Below are 17,821 nucleotides of genomic sequence, written 5' to 3' on the forward strand. Positions count from 1 at the left end.
ATCTTTGTATTGACCAAGATCTATTTAGGGGGGCTTGGTGAAGCCGAGGAAGAGATGCAGAAAGGGAGATGTAGAGGGCATAGGGACAGGATGATATTCAGGGGTCTTTGAATCTACAGTAGATTGATAACCTATTTTGGTTTAGTTTATGGAAAAGGTATGGAGGCGGTATTCAAGGCGGTATTCAAGGCGGTATTCAAGGCGGTATTCAAGGCGGTATTCAAGGCGGTATTCAAGGCGGTACGAAAAACGCCGCTGGCCAGGGATGGCATTTTTCTTATAGGACTTTGGCAATGACTGCGCAGCAGTTCAAACCTTTGTTATCTTCGGCTTCCTATCATGGCTATTGCAAAATCGGCGGCCATGACCAAGGAATACACGGCAGAGGTATGCTTCTCATGTAGAGTCAAGAAGCGGAAATGCGACAAGCTATTACCGGCCTGTTCACGGTGTGTGAGGTAAGAATTCAGGCTGCATTTCCGACAAGAGAACAAACTTACGAAAGAAAAAATAGGGCGAATCAGCTCTGTCTCTATGGAAGTGGTGCCGAAGGGTTATATGGCCACATTGTGCCAATTCCAAACCAGGATTTGGTTAAGAGTCGGTATGTGTTCACCCGCGGGTCAACGAGGATGCCGTAACTGATCCAGTCTAAGACTAGCTAGTTCTTCTCACCCCAGATTACCATCCCAGCCCCTATCCATGTTTAAGCGGGGCTCCTGTCGCCGATGCAAACATCAGAAAAAGTTCTGCGACCAAGCTTACCCCTGCTGCGCGCGATGTCAAAGGTATAAACCCTGCAGCCCCCAGCACGATGGTGTTCGTTAAGTATTGACCCTCTTCATCCAGGCTGGAAACGCCCTGCACTTACGAAAAACTAGATCGGCTACGTTTGTTGACTTCCGAACATGTATTTTGTTCGAATCCATCTACACCGAAGTTCCTGCAATACCAACCATCCTACCCGATCAAGATAAGCACTGATATCCCAGTACTTTTACGGGGCTGTTAGTCACTCCTCCACCTTCGTGGTTATTTCTATATTGTCTGACAAGGCCACAGTTCAGGATCGCATAGGACTATTAGGCATGCCCGTAGAAGCAGGCAGTGTTGCTTCCTTTCTGCGTTCCTCGTGGATCGCCCACGCCATGACCGATCCATGTTTATTCCACGCCACCCTGTATATATCCTCTGCGCATATTGACACTCTCCGCGAAGCAAGTGCGGGAATCAGGACGACCCCCAGCCCGGCCACTCTGTACCATCATACCAAGACCATTGCTGCCGTTAATTCCCGAGTCGCTGCTGGCGACATCCCCAGCGATGCAACTATTGGTGCGGTCCTACTGCTGATTCTTTCAGCATCAATCCAGGGTGAGAGTCACGCCGCAGATGTTCACAACATGGGGCTTCTCCAAATGGTTTCCATGCGGGGTGGATTAGAATCGCTCGGATTTGATGGAATTCTTGCGAGTATGATTCAGATGTAAGTTGAAATCCGCCTCGTGTAGGATCAGCAGAGTAACACTGTCATACCAGACACACAATCCTCCCCGCGGTAGTTTTCGGGCAAATTGATGCATTTCCTACGCAGTGGATGAAGTCTCCCGCAGCGCTGGACAATCTACCAGCCCTAGCCATAGCGAGACTAAGGGACTATAACAATGGAGGGCTCAACGTAAGGTCCTACATGGAGACTATTTTTGTCCAAGTGTGGAAGCTCCTCCTGTTGGCAGATTCGGATGGTGGGAAAGGTGATGGTAACGGACATCTCTTTGACTTTGATACCGTGAGGGTATTGCTCGATCAAGAAATCCCATTCGACGGTCTCTTGTCAGATGGGTCAAATACTGAGCGCGCTATGGTGAAGTCGTGCAAGACAGCGCTAAGAATACTCCAGTATCTGCTCGACGATCAGCTGCTATTGGGGGGAGAAACAGGGGATCTAGTGAAGCTGGTGGAAGATTTGAAATCACACCTTTCCACAACTGATGCCTTGACCTGGATCAAATACGCTCCGCATGCCAATCTTTGGGTAGTAACGATGGGAATTGCCGTTTCAGAAAATGCCTGCGAGAGGCTGTGGTTTCTGATGAATGAGAGATCCGTAGTCTTGTCTGTCGACGCTAGTCAGCCGATCGTTCATGAGAACGTCTGGTCGTGTTATCGCTGGCTAAGGCGGCTTATACACGTGCGATCCTTACGGAAAACAGCATAGGCACAACCATGAACGATAATAGAGTGGGCAACGGCAAGGACTTTTTTTTTCTAAAAAAACATCAGGAAGTGAACCCGGGTGTTCGTTCCGCTTCATTTATTAGCTTTTTCTGCTAGTCCACAAATCAACCAGCATCAAGTTCCCGCCTAGACCTCGGCAGAGTCCGTCCATGGGCGCCCCTGCAATGTCCAAAGTCCAACTACGCTAAGTCCCGCCCAGTCCAGCCCGCACACGCAAGTACCAAACCTGTCCAAACACCGCCCATTCTTGCACAAAATCAGGCATAAAATCCATGATTCAGCAGAATAAAAAACTGTTACTTACCTTCGTTCCAGTCACTGAATAACCAGACTAAAGGAAAACTATCTTGCTAAAGGAAATATAATGAAATTATGATGTATTCTTGATAATTCTTCCTAGAAAGTTCTAACAGACTCAAGAAATTAGTCCCATTACTATATACATGTTGGTGGGTTTTGAATAACAATACTATTTTGGCAGAGTTGAACTTGAACATATATATTTTACACTGACAACCTTACTAGGACTTCTTTCAGTGGCCGCTTCTCCTACAATTATAGTATTCTTAATGATTACCTCCTTAGTTCCCTGTGAAATATTGCATTAAGTCTTAGACTTAACTAGGAAATTGACGTAATTCCTAGCCGATCCGGACACACGGCCGATCCGGTCACCCCATGCAAAATCGCGTATTTCTAGCCAACTACCAACTTCAACCACCTACCATGCCACCAATTCGACCTAGATCTCGGCAGAAATTAGCCAATCAAGAGGGCAAGATCATACTGCCCCTTTCTGATGTAGAAAAGGGACATATCAAATCTCTTCGCGCGGCGGCAAAGCTATATGAGATACCCTTTTCTACACTCCAAGGACGCGCCAGCGGCCAGGCTTCACGCGTTGATAGGCGCCTATCTGGTCATAAATTGACCCAATTGGAAGAGAATTTGCTTTGCCAATGGGTCCTCTCTATAGATTCGCGTGGAGCAGCACCTAGGCAGGCTACTGTACGAGAGATGGCCAATATCCTACTGGCTGCACGTGGTAGCCACCCTCCACCTACTGTTAGCAAGAACTGGCCAGCAGCCTTTACTGAACGGCGTGAAGAGCTTCGCTCGCGATACTCGAGGAGATACGACTATCAGCGCGCATTAAACGAAGACCCGAAAGCCCTACGAGCCTTGTTTGCGACCGTACAACATACAACGCATAATTGACGAGAACGGGATCCATCTACTATCCAAAACAGCTTCGCAGCTAGTGGCTTAGTGCCAGTCGACGCAGAAAGAGTGCTTTCAAAGCTTAATATCTCTCTAAGAACGCCTACACCACCAAGCAGCCGGCCAAGCAGCAGATCTAGCCAATTCACACCAAAAGCGCCTCGAACCGTCGTTAAGCTATATAAGCAATCTTCAATGCTAAAGGCCTGCTCGACCAGCGGTCCTAAACGCCTACTCCATTACTAGATCAGATTGTAGAGGCGTGTGCGATGGTTATGCATAGAGCTACACTGCTTAGCCAGGAGAACGCCAATCTACGCGCAGCCAATGAGGAGAAGCTCCAGAAACGCCAGCGGTCAATTAGCCAGATAGCAGATACCCTGCAAGAAGGTCTGACCGTTGAAGAGGGTCAACAACTAGCTGAACAGCTAAATCAGCTACATGCATTGTGAGGCAACCCCAGTAAAATCACTCCCTTTAATGGAGCGGTTGTGATATTAAAGCACGAGCTTCTCTTCCAAAAATACTCGAAAATACGGCAAAGTTATCTAGTGAAGTCGTGAGAGAGAAATGGATAGGATGCCAAGGGGGTCTAACATAGATACTATGCTAAAAAGCTTGAAATTCATCAAACCCAAATCAAAACCAGAAAAAAAACAAACGGAGGCGCACGGGGATTTCTTACTAGCGAGTCGGTAATTTCCCGCTAGTCAAACTATCATTATTCAAATTAGCCTCCTTCTGTCATGCTAAGGGGCCTGGAACAAGAATAGAACAAAGAACTGCAAAAATGCCTTAATGTCGTGAAATTAGTTTGTAAGGAAAAAGATTCATGAAAAGATTTGAATTCCTGCCCGCTACTTTTCTATCTCGATTTCATTGTCATTCTTCAAGCTGGGCACTGATCACTACGATCAGGCGTTCCAACTTCCGTGGTCTCAAGCAAGGAGGATCCAGTGTTCGGCCTACCCCAGCCTAGCGGTGGATTGATTACCCTTCGTGGCATACCAACCGCGGCTCAGTCAGGTAAACCTAGCGAGCTAGCTCCGACTTTCAAGGTCCACAATCCCTCAACCTGTATCAAGGGCAGTGTTCGCTTCTTACACTGGTTGTACGTTACCAAAAAAAAAAAAAAAAAATAACTGTTGATAAACTCTACGAGCTTCTTATCAATATTATTGCATTAGATGCCCGTCGCTTGGACCTTTTTTCGGCCTGGAAAATTGTGAATCAGGAGGTTTGCTTGATTCTATGATTTGTGGGTTAAGTGTCATGGCGGTTTTTTCTACTCTAATAACCAGAAATCCTAATTAACGCGTTGCACTAGTCTTGGCACTCTCGCCTGTTGATTGCCTTGTGTCATCGGGCAATGCATACATGCAAGAATACCAGATCATCGACGTATTAGAATGAGAGAGGCTCAAATCCACTACGTTGTCAACTCCCATACCCATTCGGTTTACATAAAGCAAGGCGACCCTCGAAACCCTGACGAAACCGGAGAACCTCATAGTAATGAGATATGATATTTAACAAGAGTTGCTTATATAAACTAAGAAAACATCGAGGGTTTACCAGTCTATCAGAGCAATGGAGCGCAAAGAGGAAATACAAAGACTCATGAAAGGGTGTTGATTCTGAATTTGTGTGGTATGAAATCTCTGACGATACTGGGGGCCAAATTACCCGTAAAACAAAGTCGGGGTATGTTTATGTAAGATTGCAGATCTCTTAGCGGTATCCAACAAGTCTATAATAAAGTGCCTTTTTCCATTCTTGCTGACGTTTAGTCACAATTTCCCTTCGATATCACATTAATATCACGCAAACACAACCATGGAGGATAGTGTTGCGTTCATAGGTAGGGCTGTCAGCAGCGAAAGGGCCCCCGTTAGTTAAGCGATGCTAAACCCACCAATATGCACAGGGCTAGGTGCCATGGGGTCTTGCATGGCAGGCAACATCCGTCGGAAAATACAGGCTTCTGCCACGCTCTACATCTTCGACATTGATTCTGCAGCCTGTGAAGGGTTTGTGTCGAAGTTCGAGCAGTTCGGTCCCATTGAAATCGCCAATTCCGTAGAAGAGGCCGCAAGAAATACCAAGGTTCTTGTCTCAAGCCTACCGAACGCTCAAGCTGTTCGCAAAGCCTATCTAGGGGATCTCGACGGCTGTATCCTCACAACGCCAAACTCCGAACGATTGCTCCTAGACACTAGCACCATCGAGTCGTCTTTAGCCCGAGAGATTGCTGTAAAGCTGTCGGAGATGGGTGTTGGGTGCTATGTGGACACACCTGTGTCGGTACGTGGAACCTGGGTAACTTCTTTTCACGGTGAAAACTGAATAAGAATAGGGCGGGCCTCCAGCAGCGGCGAGCGGGAAATTGTCTTTCATGATAGGACAGACGAAACCCCGGGATTCTAACTCGATGGGTGGTAGAATCCAGCATATCCTGGAGATGATGGGGGAGCCACAAAAGTTGTTCTGGTGCGGCGGGATTGGTGATGGTCTGACAGCCAAGCTCAGTAATAACTACATTGCCTGTAGTGTCTTGCTAGTGGTGGCGGAGGCCATGGAAATTGGGGTCCGGGGTGGCTTGGACCCCGAACTGCTATACGAAGTCATCCACAATTCGTCCGGACAGACCTTTATGGGAGATATTCTTCATGCTGCACAAAAGGCATATCGGCAGGCCAGGAATGTGTTTCCGATCGATTTGATGATCAAAGACCTTGCTCTCATTGTTGTCGCAGGAAAGGAAAACAAAGTCAACCCTCGAATGGCCCAAATGGCCTTGAACATTTGGCATGAGGCCGCTGAAAACCCAGATGTACTCTACTTGGATCTCTTGAAGGGTTCTAAGCCGTAATGAATACCACCAGACTGACAATGAGTCTTTGAGCGCATGGCTGACCATGTGGCTATACTAGATGGAACTTATTCTCTGTGTGTATTTTAGAGTTATCTGGACTGTTAAGGTGCGGAAAGAGCAACCTTACAATTTGTACTTGAGCAGCGAACAATGGTGGTTATCTACGCAATGTTTTTTCGAGTCTTTTGTTACTAAGAATGTAAAAATCTAGACCCTCATTGGTTATTGGCCTGTGCTTGAGGGCGAGGAACCTGGATTTATGAAACCTGAAACCAGTACAGCAATATCTGTTACAACCAGGCGAGATGAAGGGGTTTAAATCGGTGCATTTCAACGAAGCAACTGAATCTAGGGAAGAAAGGAGGAGGAAGTTCTATCTACTGCGTAGAAGCCTTTTTGTTTTGGACCAAAAAGAACCTTCCACCAAACACCAAACACCAGACGCCAGACGCCAGTTGGCTATTCAACCCTTCTGCTCCAGTCCATCCTCGATTGTCACAATATCTAGCATCACCTAGCGAGAAGTCACTTTCATCATCGTTCCTCCCCGCGGTTTGGCTGACAGTGCCATCTCCTGGAACGCCAGGTTGCCCAACTGCAAATCTAAATCGGTGAACGGAGCCGTGGGGGTCTTTCGTGGCTCAACAGATGCACACTCCAGGTCAAAGTTCCGGACTGTGAGTAGGAGCACAGTCCGAAGCTTCTCCATCGCTAGATCACGACCAATACATGACCGAGCACCGCGTTCAAAGGGGCGCCACGCCTCTCGAGGCACCTTATTTGGTTCCATAAACCTCTCAGGATCGAAACGCGAGGGTTGCGTGAATACCTCAGGATCGTAGTGAATAGTATGCGTGCAGGGTATGATGAGGTGGTTGGATGTTGGATACAATTTTCCATTGTACTGGAGTGCATCGATTCTGATGGGTGGACACTTGTAAGCATTTACTCAAATCCTCCTATGGAAGTAAAGACAGAGGGGGATGAATTTACCCGGGCATTGCTTTCCGAGCTCCGAACCCGACAGGAAATAGTCGAAGGGTTTCCTTGATCACGGCAGTCGTATATAATAGCTCGCTCGTTTTCTGTGGTGTGCGTCGGAGTATCTCCTGCGTACTGGCTAGACTCGCGCCGAAAACTTCGCTGTGCTCATTTCGAAGCTTTACCATCACATGGGGATGTAAAGACAGCATGATAAATACAAACTTTGCAGCGTTAGTGAGACTTGAAAAGAAGGGGAAAAGGAAACTTGAAAGCAAGACCATACGCAAAGTGTGTCAGTCGTTGTTCCGTAGCCACCAAAGAGAAGACCCTTGACACTAAGGAAGCATATTAGCAGTCTTGGAAAAAATCAAACTATATCAGTCGTTCAGCTGCTATTTGTTTTTTGTAGGACTTACTTGTCAACGACTATGTCCCTAAAGGCTGGGCTCAGTTTGCCTGAGCTTTGAGAATCTATCCCCATCCGTCGGCCCTCAAAAATCATTGAATCCAAGATGGTCATCCTTCCCTGAGCGTCAGGGCTGTCTAAAGTTCTATCGTAGCCGGCCAAATGATGTTGCGCAATAAATGAGCGTAAGAAATCATCTATGCGTTGTGCCGCTTGCCTCTTCCTCCACCATGTGGTCCATTTTTTCACTGGGTTCGTACTGCTGGTGAGTGATATTAATTGCGCATAACCCAGGATCCTATTGATGTCATGAAGCAGCTCACTGATTTTCTGCTTGGAAATGGATGTACCCAGGATCAGTTTAATGTTGATACTGAATATAAGCTCTCCAGCTGCGTTCTCCATTGAAAAGACTTCCCCACTTGATGCATAGGATTTCAGGGCCGGATAGAAAGTCTCCATTGTCTGATCAGCAATAATCGACATCATTGCCTTGACAGACGAGGGCCGGAACCCTGGGGCAATCATGCGATGTAGCATTTTCCAGGTTTCCCCGTCGGCTCCTCCTATAGCCTTTTCGCCCAGCAGCGGACCGACAAATTGGGAAACTACATCGTGTAGCGGGTAATTTCTTCTAACAGTGACCAGATCTGCAGCATCGGGGGCAATCAACACCATCTGTGAATGGCTGAATGGCCATAAATCCAGATAGAAGATGCCACGGAGCTCATACTTCTGTGCAATTGTCGTGTAGAACACAGAGAGTGCGGTGTTCGGAGGAAATAGCTTGATAGTATCGTTAAACAGTTTCAGATGACCCCAGATAAGGCTATGTGGAGGTTTGGGCTCGAGATAAATTAGCAAAACGGAATGAAATGCGCGGCTTCTCAGCGGGCCTCAAACCAGATCTCTGTAGCGTTGACGATGATGAATGAGTCGAATACCGAACACGACAGGGCTCACCCCAATGAGGAAGAGAAGTACGGAAGTAAATTCCATAATGTGGTCGGACTAGAGGGCAAAGACACACACGAGATAAGGTAGAAACCCTTAGTCTTATTTAGTTCGAACTCACAGGGGGGTGGGCTGCTATTAACCATTTGCTTTCATGTAAGATATGGGTACGGTCTGGATAAAAATACCAACCATTAAGGGACCGTATGAACAATATAGTCTCCATATCATGCTGAGGTGGAGTCAATTTATCCAGCGATAGCGCTCTTAGCCCGCTAGGGTGTCGATTGTGCCACTAAAATTGATTGTGGAAGAAAACGATCCACTAGATAAACATATTAATCTACGTATACCGTCTCATTTTTCTTTCTTTGCAACTCTGCTCTATGAATGGTTATGGCCGTGAAAGCGAGTTTATTACTTCAAATTGAATGACTGAGAAGCTTTGGTGTGAAAGTATGATCCAAAACGGGACTTTACAGTAAAGTCCCGTTCTCGGCACGGCCCTCGGGGCAGGAGTTATTATGTATGCCTCGCACATATGACTATTTTTCGCCTACCAATTTCATTCACTATACCATGCCCATAACCTCGTTGTTATAATTATCCAGAGGAGCCACGGTCTCCATAAGCTTCCATACTTCCTCGATCTGTACCGCCAAAGCCGCTTTCAAGGGACCATATTAAGAGTTCGCATAAGCTGCTCGGGATTATGCGGACCGAGGATAATAGTGTCGCTAAATACACCCTTCAGCGCTGAGTTATACATAACCTATCGATACGCTAGTTCTGCCTAGGAATACCTAATTTCCGTGAGATATCTACAGACAGGCTTAACCCCTCTAGCATCGCGGGCTCATTATATAGAGCGTTATAAAAGCCCCTCAATGTGATGGGTTGAAGCCAAGTTGATCTAATACTGACTAGGCCAACATGCTGTTTACAAAAAGCTTGGAGAAGAGAAGAGGTGGACTAAGCATAACAACAATATAAATAGGCAGACAGGGTGGTGGCAGAACGAAAAATACGGAGAAGGCCATGTGGCAGGGGCCGCAGGGCCATATAGGATTCTAGCGTCTACAGCCCCCTCCTTTTGGTTTGTCCGCGTCCTTAGTCAAAAATCCACCGGTAATCGGAGAGTGCGCATAGAAATATGATATATATTTCCGAAGGGTAGGGAAGAGTTAGGCCTCCACGTACCTAGTAAGGACAGAGTAATTACCCTAGTAAATTGACGGAGAATCAGTCGGTCGGATTCCACCGTTTCTCTTCCGCGGTGGGGGAAGACTCCAACTTTTCCAAAGTTAACGGAGTTTCCCCAGGGATGTCTGCAGCCCAGCTTTTGCTGCCCGTTTTGCTCGGCCTGTTTAGCTCTCGTCGAGGTCTTTCTCACTTGCTCTTCTCTAGATAGTTTGAACAAGGGTTTTCCCCTCAATCTGTTTACTTCTTTTACACGCGACGATTCGCCGTCAAGAGCACCGAGTGCTTGCTCTATCAGTAGTATTATATGCTGCAATTTTCCAAAGCGCAGTAACATCTAGATGGGCAGAAGTTGTTACATTTATAGTTGCTTGTCTGCAGATTACTTTAAAAAGTGGCGACCTTGGAAGTTCTGGTCTTTGATGCTAATCGACACCAAAAAGTTGACCAATATCTTCAAGGTGTAATACACACTGAATTCTTCTAAGTCGCACATACAAGTGCTAGATCAATATGGATCTTTAAAAAATTATCAGCCTAGCTTCTAGTCAATTCGAATATCTTTCTAGCTGTTGTGCTGGATAACCACAATAATATATATTGTTCGCCCCGCTGTAGACAACTGCTTCATGACGCCATAGTGTTGTGCCTAGTACGGGGTATAGCCGATTGACTGTGCTACCTATGGCTACCGCCAGTCCTCGCTCGCTTCTTTTCAGCCTGGAGAATACAGAGGTATATTCTCTGACAAGAGCATCACGGGAGCCTCAGAAACAAGGCTTGATTCGCCTGTGAAGCGACGTGGCAAAGATTCGGCGTGGGAGAATTTCCCCGCTCCAAAAAGCATAAAGCCGAAGAAACCGAAATGACCCACTGACGGTCGCTCACCACGCCTGTATAACCGAGCAAGCCCAACAGAAGAAGCCTGCTCCTCTATTATATTTTGATGATTCGACTCACTAGCCTCCGAGGAAGCAGCCTATATTCCAACTGATAATGGCGACCTCCAACCCGGATCGGCCGCGCACACGCGCAAAGAAGGCATGCTTGGCCTGCAACGCACGCCGCGTGCGATGCAATGTTCTGGAGATGCAGCCATGCCGTAATTGCGTGTCTTGGAATCTGTCTTGTGAGCTAGGAGTGTCACGACGAGGAAAGTAGGTTTACTGAAGCCATCTAATCTCTTTTTTTTTCTGAACCATGTGTTAATGCCTCTCGCTAGATACCCACGCCGGAAGAAAAAGGCAGCTTCCGAGAACGAATCACTCGAGGCACATGGCATACCAACTACTGCATCGGAAAGCCGGCTTCTGCAGCAAGAGCCCCTGCTAGACAGTGGTCCCCACTATGCCCCATCAGCCCATCCCGTAAGGGTTGGCGATGCCATTCACAAAACTGTCTTTCTCGGCGAGTCGAGTCCTTTGACCTGTGTGGTCGATGAGGGACAACGATCACCCGACAAAGGATATGCTTGTGGTATTCAGAAAGGACGTCTGCACTACTCCATCTCCGAACTCCATGCATCTGCAGGGACCAGTGAAGAGATTTTTGGTCAACGCCGTAAATCTCTCCAAGAACGTCTTATTCGAGAAAGCGCGTTGATCTTCCCGTCGCCAGCTATATGTGAGGTACTCTTGCAAGCGTACTTTGAATGGTTCCATCCGCTGTTCCCAATTCTGGATCGCTCTCGGGTCCAGAATGACTATCAGGATGAAACCATTTCTCCGCTACTCTTGCAGGCAATGCTTTTCATCGGCGTGAGTCTATGCTCAGACTCTGCTCTTAAGACTACGGGATTCAGCAACCGATACAAGGCCAAGGGTCTGTTCTACCAACGCGCAAAGGAGATATATGATGTCGGATGGGAAACCGATACGATGATCAAATTGCAGTCAATATTTCTGTTGAGTTTCTGGCGTGGGGGGCCTACAGAGGAGCGGGATGTGCGATACTGGCTCGGCACGGCCACGGATCTGGCCCAGAAGAAGGGAATGCATGTGATGTATGGTTTTCTGGTCAGCCTCATCTACTTTGCATCAAGAACTGACAAATTAGGTCCAAATTGACTTTCCTGGGTGCTCGCGACCAGCAGGTCTGGAAGAGGATTTGGTGGGCTTTATATGTAAGGCTTCCTGTCAGCATCCACCTCCTCCGAGATGTCAGAGCTCACAAAACACTAGGTTCGTGATCAACAAACATCGGCAGCCCTCGGGTTACCGTCTCGAATTCGCGATGAGGATTGTGAAGTAGCCGAACTTGACGAGTCTGACTTTGAAGAAGACGATTCAACCAATCTTTCTGAAGTCTTCCGAAGACCACCTGTAGCACACGTCAATTATGTGATTCAAATGGCTCGATTAGCTAAATTATGTAAGAAGCATTTGCCTAATGAAACGCCGAGAGGACGTAACTGATCATCAAATGATACAGTACGCGAGGTTGTTTCCAGCCAGTATTTACCTGGGAAATCAAAACTGGACAATCCATTACGTCCTGTCCTCCACCAGCGTCTCTTAGACTGGGAATCGGATCTACCACCAGAGATGCAGTTTCAACCATCCATGGCCCGAGAAGTCATGTTCCTGGTTGGAATGCTACATATGACCTACGCGTATGTCACATCCTCCGTTTGTTCAGTATCAAATCCAGAGAGCTTGCCACTAACATATCCAGTAACTTGTATTTGTTGCTTTACCGACCCATTTTCTTGCAACCACCAAGTCAATCCACCAGCTCGGAGGGCAACATAGCCCTGGAGGCCGCAACTAAGAGTACCCGAATCTTGGAAGATATGCTCTCACAAAATCTAGTACAACATGGATCTGTTCACTTGTGAGTCCTGGCCACATTATATATCAAGGAAATCTCTTTCTAACAACGAAATAGAATCACCCACACTTTTTCTGCTCTATGTATTCACACTATTCATTTCGGACGAGTTGCCAGCACAGCCAAAAAGCTTGCAGAACACCGGGCAAAACTTTGTCTGCTTGGATTGAAAGAACTTCAAAAGTCATGGGATCTCGAGAATTGGGTTCTCGATTTATTCTTCCATTGCTTGGATGATCGTACAGCTCGAAATCTCCGCCTAATCGACAACGGAATGTCAGCATCTGCCCTTTCCAGCCAGCTTACAAAGGGACCACAGATTCCCGACTCGTCGTCTCTGGATACCCCTTGCAGTAACACAAGTCGACCCCTTTCTCCAACGTCTGCCGACAGCGTTTTGCCCGGTCTGCAGGTCACGGGCCCCTTGAACCCAATGGAAGATGCATCAATCAATATGGACTGGTATGAGTTGTTCAATGTGGAAGGTGAGGATATTTCGGGATTGGCAGGCTCATTGACGAACCCGGACTATCTCAACCCGCAGAACCTGGAATTCTTGTATCGATTTTTATAGCTTCGTACAATCAAGAATGACCATATCGAAAGATTACCTTCATCAGATAGCTGTCGTAACAGTGTATACATTCAGATCTATATAGTAACAAGGTTGTGTTCGACGAGTCGAGAAAGCAATACTCTAAAGATCTATTCTACCAACCCCAACTCCGTCAAGATTGCCTTGTTATGTTCCCCAACCTTTGGGACCGAACCCATCTGAGCCCCATAGCCGCCCTGCTTGGCCGACTTTGTGGAGCCCGGTGGGAGAAGCGCCGGTACAGTACCGACCGGAGTTTCAATATCGACCCAGCGATCACGAGCCTGAAGCTGTGCGTGTTTCCAAACACCTTGCATGTCGTTCAAGTTTGCATTCGCAATCGAGGCGGCCTCCAGACGCTTAATAGTCTCCGCAGCTGTCAGCCGAGAAAAAACATCGCAGATGATCGCTTTCAATTCACCGCGATTTTTGGTCCGCAATGTGTTGCTGGAAAATCGAGAGTCTGAGGCCAGATCAGGTTGTTGCAAGACGTCGGAGCAGAATTTGACCCATTCTCTCTCGTTTTGTATTCCTAACATGACCTGTCCATTGCTGGCTTCAAAGGGCCCATACGGATAGATAGAAGCGTGAGATGCTCCTGATGGTACGGGGCCAGGGGCTCCATTGAATGCATAATACATTGGAAAGTTCATCCACTCGACCATACTCTCGAGCATAGAAATGTCGATACGACAGCCTTGACCGTCTTTTCCACGCTGAAGGAGAGCAGAAAGAATGTTGGTGTATGCATACATGCCGGCGGCAATATCTGCAATGGAGATAGCCACCTTTACAGGCTCTTTTCCGGTGCCGGTGACAGACAACATTCCCGCTTCACTTTGAATGAGAAGATCATATGCCTTCTTGTCACGATACGGACCATCCTGACCATATCCGGAAATATCACAGACAATCAAAGAAGGGTGTTTCTCCTTCAAGGCATCATGCGATAAACCCAAACGTGCACTTGCGCCTGGGGCCAGGTTTTGGACGAGCACATCCGCTTTCTCCAAGAGTTTCATCAACACGGCATGATCCTCCTTATTTTTCAGATCAAGTGCCAAGCTCTCCTTTGATCGGTTGGTCCAGACAAAATGTGAAGACATCCCATTGACACGATCATCATATTGACGAGCAAAATCGCCAACGCCTGGTCGTTCGACTTTGATAACGCGAGCTCCCAGATCGGCTAACTGGCGGGTGCAAAATGGGGCAGCAATGGCTTGTTCCAAGCTCACAACAGTGATGCCAGCTAGTGGGGGAGCACGATGGCCATTTGAAGCTGCGCTTGAATAATAAATTCGGGGCGTAATTGAGTTCGATGTGCCACGGGGCATGCAGAACGGGCGCAACCCCCGGGTAGGTTGAAGGAACAATCTCATTGTTGACCACCAGAAGTGATTTTCATGCAAAAAGGGTAGTAAATAAGTTAATCGTATTGTTTTAGTGTCCGCTGCTCTGTATTTGATACTGTGGATGCCTCGGCTGAATGCATTCAGAATTCTGTTCGGCACCCTGACTCCTTTGCCGATCAACAGAGGGGAAGTCAAAGTCGGCTACTCGGTTATATGCTCTTCTCGGTGGGACCAGGGCGGCGTATACCACATATATTAACTCACCATGGGAGCAGATGAAGACGACACAATATACCAACTAGAAAGATGTCTCGACCTCAGTGGCAACGTTTAGCTCGGTCGCGATGGGCTGTTCCATCTCTCAGGGCATCGCCAGGCGTATCGAGTCGCCTGCCAACGGCGCGTGCCGCGTTTTCGACGTCTTCACGTCGTGAACTCATGGAAATGACGGGCTTCACAGAGGAGCAGCTCACAGTCCGAGAAGCCATCTCGCATATCTGCTCCAAATTTCCCAATACGTACTGGCAGGAGCGTGACCAGCAAGAAAAAGATCCTAAAGAGTTCCACGCTGCCTTGGCCAAGGACGGGTGGCTGGGCATCGCCCTTCCCGAGTATCTAGGGGGAGCAGGATTAGGTACGTACCTACATCAACTGTATAATTTGAATGACATACTAATTTTTATGATAGGCATCTCTGAGGCAACCATGATGATGCAGACTATCACTCAATCTGGTGCCGGAATGGCTGGTGCACAAGCAATCCACGCCAATGTATATGCCACGCAGCCATTGGCTAAATTTGGCACAAAGGAACAGCTGGAAACGACAATCCCTAATATCATCAATGGTACCTGGCGAACATGCTTTGGCGTCACTGAGCCTAACACGGGACTTGAAACCCTCAAGCTCAAGACTCTTGCAACAAAGACCGAAGATGGGTACTCAGTCTCCGGCCAAAAGATCTGGATCACTTGCGCGCAGGTTGCTTCCAAAATGATCCTTCTAGCTCGCACAACGCCATTGGAGGAAGTCCAAAAGTCGAGTGAGGGGTTGTCACTTTTCTGTATCGACCTTGACCGCGACCAGCCGGGTCTAGATATGCGCAAGATCAAAAAGATGGGTGGCCGAGCTGTAGACGCCAACGAAGTTTTCTTCGACAACTACAAGATTCCTGCCAACACTTTGATTGGCCAGGAGAGCCAGGGGTTCAAGATTATTCTGCACGGCATGAACGCCGAGCGCTGTCTACTCGCAGGTGAAGCGCTGGGTCTGGGCTATGCCGCTCTCGAGAAAGCCGCTCAATACGCCAAAGAGCGAGTGGTCTTCGGCCGACCGATTGGACAAAACCAAGGCGTTTCCCACCCACTAGCAGATGCATACATGAAGCTCGAGGCCGCGAAACACGCCACATACCATGCCACTCGTCTTTATGATGCCAACGACGGCTCTGTGCCATTCCACGCAATTGGCGTGGCCTGCAACAGTGCCAAGTATCTCGCTGCCGAGGCCGCGTTTACGGCTTGTGAGCGTGCCGTGCTGGCCCACGGAGGCATGGGTTACGCTATGGAATACGATGTGGAGCGGTACTTGCGTGAATGTCTGGTTCCTCGGATTGCTCCCGTGAGCCGTGAAATGATTTTGAACTATGTCAGTGAGAAGGTTCTTGACTTGCCCCGAAGCTATTAGATCGGCATATGCATTGCAGGTGGCATTTGCAAATTAGGGGCGTGTACAATAGACGCAAACCCATCGGAAGATAGACAATCAGCCGGCGCAATCGGCTTGGTTTCCAGCAAATTTCTCTTGAATACCAACAGGATATCTCTTGTAGATACGGAATTTATTTATCTAGTCAGACCCCTATGCTTCTCTTTAGTACGCTAGAATGGGTTGTAGACCTGGGAACATGGTGTTGGCTCTGTATTTGGGAACTTACATTATACCGACGATTCCATTCGCTCTCGCCAGATGAAGTGGCTACTTGGTTGATTGTCATAACCGTAAAAAGAAAGTACAGTTCTGAAACCATCGATATCGCAAGTTAAACTTTAACAGGAAAGAAGATATTCTTTGCAAAGAACTCGACTTCAATCGTGATTACTAACTCATTTTTTGGATTTGCGGTGGAATATATATTTTATGTATCTGGAATCTCTTCCAAATCACTAGTCTGACGAATTATATTCGCGCATATACCTATCCTATGGACAGGTAACCTAAAAAACTCAATGATATGCCGCCCACCAAGACAGATCTTTCTAATTCTACCCAAAGGAAAAGACCGGATCCGATTTAAGCCAGGTCAGCTGGTGAAAGACGAAGGTTCACAGCCAGACAATGCTGTGGTAAGATAATGTTGAGCACATGAGAGAATCGTTATCTCATTATGAGCCAATCAGTCTCCACACTTACCCCAAGAAGCCAAAACGAACAATAAATGTTCGAGTTCTGGAATGCTGGGGGTTCAAGCGTGGCGGGTTTCGGTGCAACCATCCCCGTTTTCGGTCTGTATTTTGAGCGACTCATTGCATTGTTCTTGGACAATTGAATAGTAATGACATTGCCTCGGAATTCGCATGACGGGTGAGACTTACCTCGATCGATGCCATCGCCGTTCTCGAACTACTACTACTAATAATAATAATGACCCCAGCCTGGTTTCTGAAACGTCGTAGCCTGATGGTTCAGCCACACAACCCTTCCGTATGGGCCACGCCCTCTGAAACATAAAGTTGAACCGTGCGCGTCCCCGGAAGCGTGGCCTTGCTAGGCTTCTTGTATTAAATACGGTAATTGCGCAGTATTCGGATGACGACTCGTTCCGAAAAGTGCATGTATTTTTTCTGTTGATATCATTTTTTGTCTCGAGTTTGAGAACATTCTTGTGGAGAAACAATGTTAGGGCTGTCAGAATTGACCATGTGTGGGCATATTCTCGATCGGAGTACATCGTTATTGGCTATTGAATATCGAGTCGTTATCTCTTCAGACGAGATAGCATGGGGGAAGGAATTTCCCGAACTTTCCCGTCACATTTTCGAAAGGGAACAACGGGTTATCTCCACAACAAGGGATCAAAGTACAGTGTCTTACATGCCGCAAAAAGCTTTCGTACCTGCATGCGATGGAGCTAAGCTGACGCCTTACAGGCGAAGGCGCATACA

General features: G+C 47.4%; 7 protein-coding genes across 7 annotated transcripts; 5 read left to right on the forward strand and 2 right to left on the reverse strand.

Annotated features, from left to right (window-relative positions):
- Positions 1-339: 339 nt before the first annotated feature.
- N7496_010758 (uncharacterized protein) lies at positions 340-641 on the forward strand (the record flags this gene model as incomplete). The annotated part of the gene is given in 3 exon segments (XM_056703671.1): positions 340-387; positions 405-449; positions 525-641. 3 exon segments carry the CDS (start codon positions 340-342, stop codon positions 639-641), a joined length of 210 nt encoding a protein of 69 aa, XP_056549631.1.
- Positions 642-1,148: 507 nt separating this feature from the next.
- Positions 1,149-1,490, forward strand: N7496_010759 (uncharacterized protein; the record flags this gene model as incomplete). Its single annotated transcript, XM_056703672.1, has 1 exon — positions 1,149-1,490. The coding sequence occupies one exon, from the start codon at positions 1,149-1,151 to the stop codon at positions 1,488-1,490; it is 342 nt and encodes a 113-aa protein (XP_056549632.1).
- A 3,805-nt stretch (positions 1,491-5,295) lies between these two features.
- On the forward strand, positions 5,296-6,331 carry N7496_010760 (NAD(P)-dependent oxidoreductase; the record flags this gene model as incomplete). The annotated part of the gene is made up of 3 exons (XM_056703673.1): positions 5,296-5,320; positions 5,387-5,763; positions 5,816-6,331. The coding sequence occupies 3 exons, from the start codon at positions 5,296-5,298 to the stop codon at positions 6,329-6,331; spliced, it is 918 nt and encodes a 305-aa protein (XP_056549633.1).
- A 517-nt stretch (positions 6,332-6,848) lies between these two features.
- N7496_010761 (cytochrome P450) lies at positions 6,849-8,723 on the reverse strand (the record flags this gene model as incomplete). Its single annotated transcript, XM_056703674.1, has 5 exons — positions 6,849-7,254; positions 7,328-7,539; positions 7,602-7,653; positions 7,735-8,570; positions 8,688-8,723. The coding sequence occupies 5 exons, from the start codon at positions 8,721-8,723 to the stop codon at positions 6,849-6,851; spliced, it is 1,542 nt and encodes a 513-aa protein (XP_056549634.1).
- Positions 8,724-10,874: 2,151 nt separating this feature from the next.
- On the forward strand, positions 10,875-13,281 carry N7496_010762 (Zn(II)2Cys6 transcription factor; the record flags this gene model as incomplete). The annotated part of the gene is made up of 7 exons (XM_056703675.1): positions 10,875-11,035; positions 11,101-11,880; positions 11,934-12,000; positions 12,059-12,248; positions 12,309-12,489; positions 12,552-12,710; positions 12,765-13,281. The coding sequence occupies 7 exons, from the start codon at positions 10,875-10,877 to the stop codon at positions 13,279-13,281; spliced, it is 2,055 nt and encodes a 684-aa protein (XP_056549635.1).
- A 131-nt stretch (positions 13,282-13,412) lies between these two features.
- N7496_010763 (CaiB/BaiF CoA transferase family protein) lies at positions 13,413-14,684 on the reverse strand (the record flags this gene model as incomplete). Its single annotated transcript, XM_056703676.1, has 1 exon — positions 13,413-14,684. One exon carries the CDS (start codon positions 14,682-14,684, stop codon positions 13,413-13,415), a length of 1,272 nt encoding a protein of 423 aa, XP_056549636.1.
- A 279-nt stretch (positions 14,685-14,963) lies between these two features.
- On the forward strand, positions 14,964-16,343 carry N7496_010764 (acyl-CoA dehydrogenase family protein; the record flags this gene model as incomplete). Its single annotated transcript, XM_056703677.1, has 2 exons — positions 14,964-15,291; positions 15,346-16,343. The coding sequence occupies 2 exons, from the start codon at positions 14,964-14,966 to the stop codon at positions 16,341-16,343; spliced, it is 1,326 nt and encodes a 441-aa protein (XP_056549637.1).
- Positions 16,344-17,821: the final 1,478 nt, after the last annotated feature.

This window comes from Penicillium cataractarum (genome assembly GCF_028827025.1).
Source record: "Penicillium cataractarum strain IBT 29864 chromosome Unknown utg000009l, whole genome shotgun sequence".
Classification (NCBI taxonomy): Eukaryota; Fungi; Ascomycota; class Eurotiomycetes; order Eurotiales; family Aspergillaceae; genus Penicillium; species Penicillium cataractarum.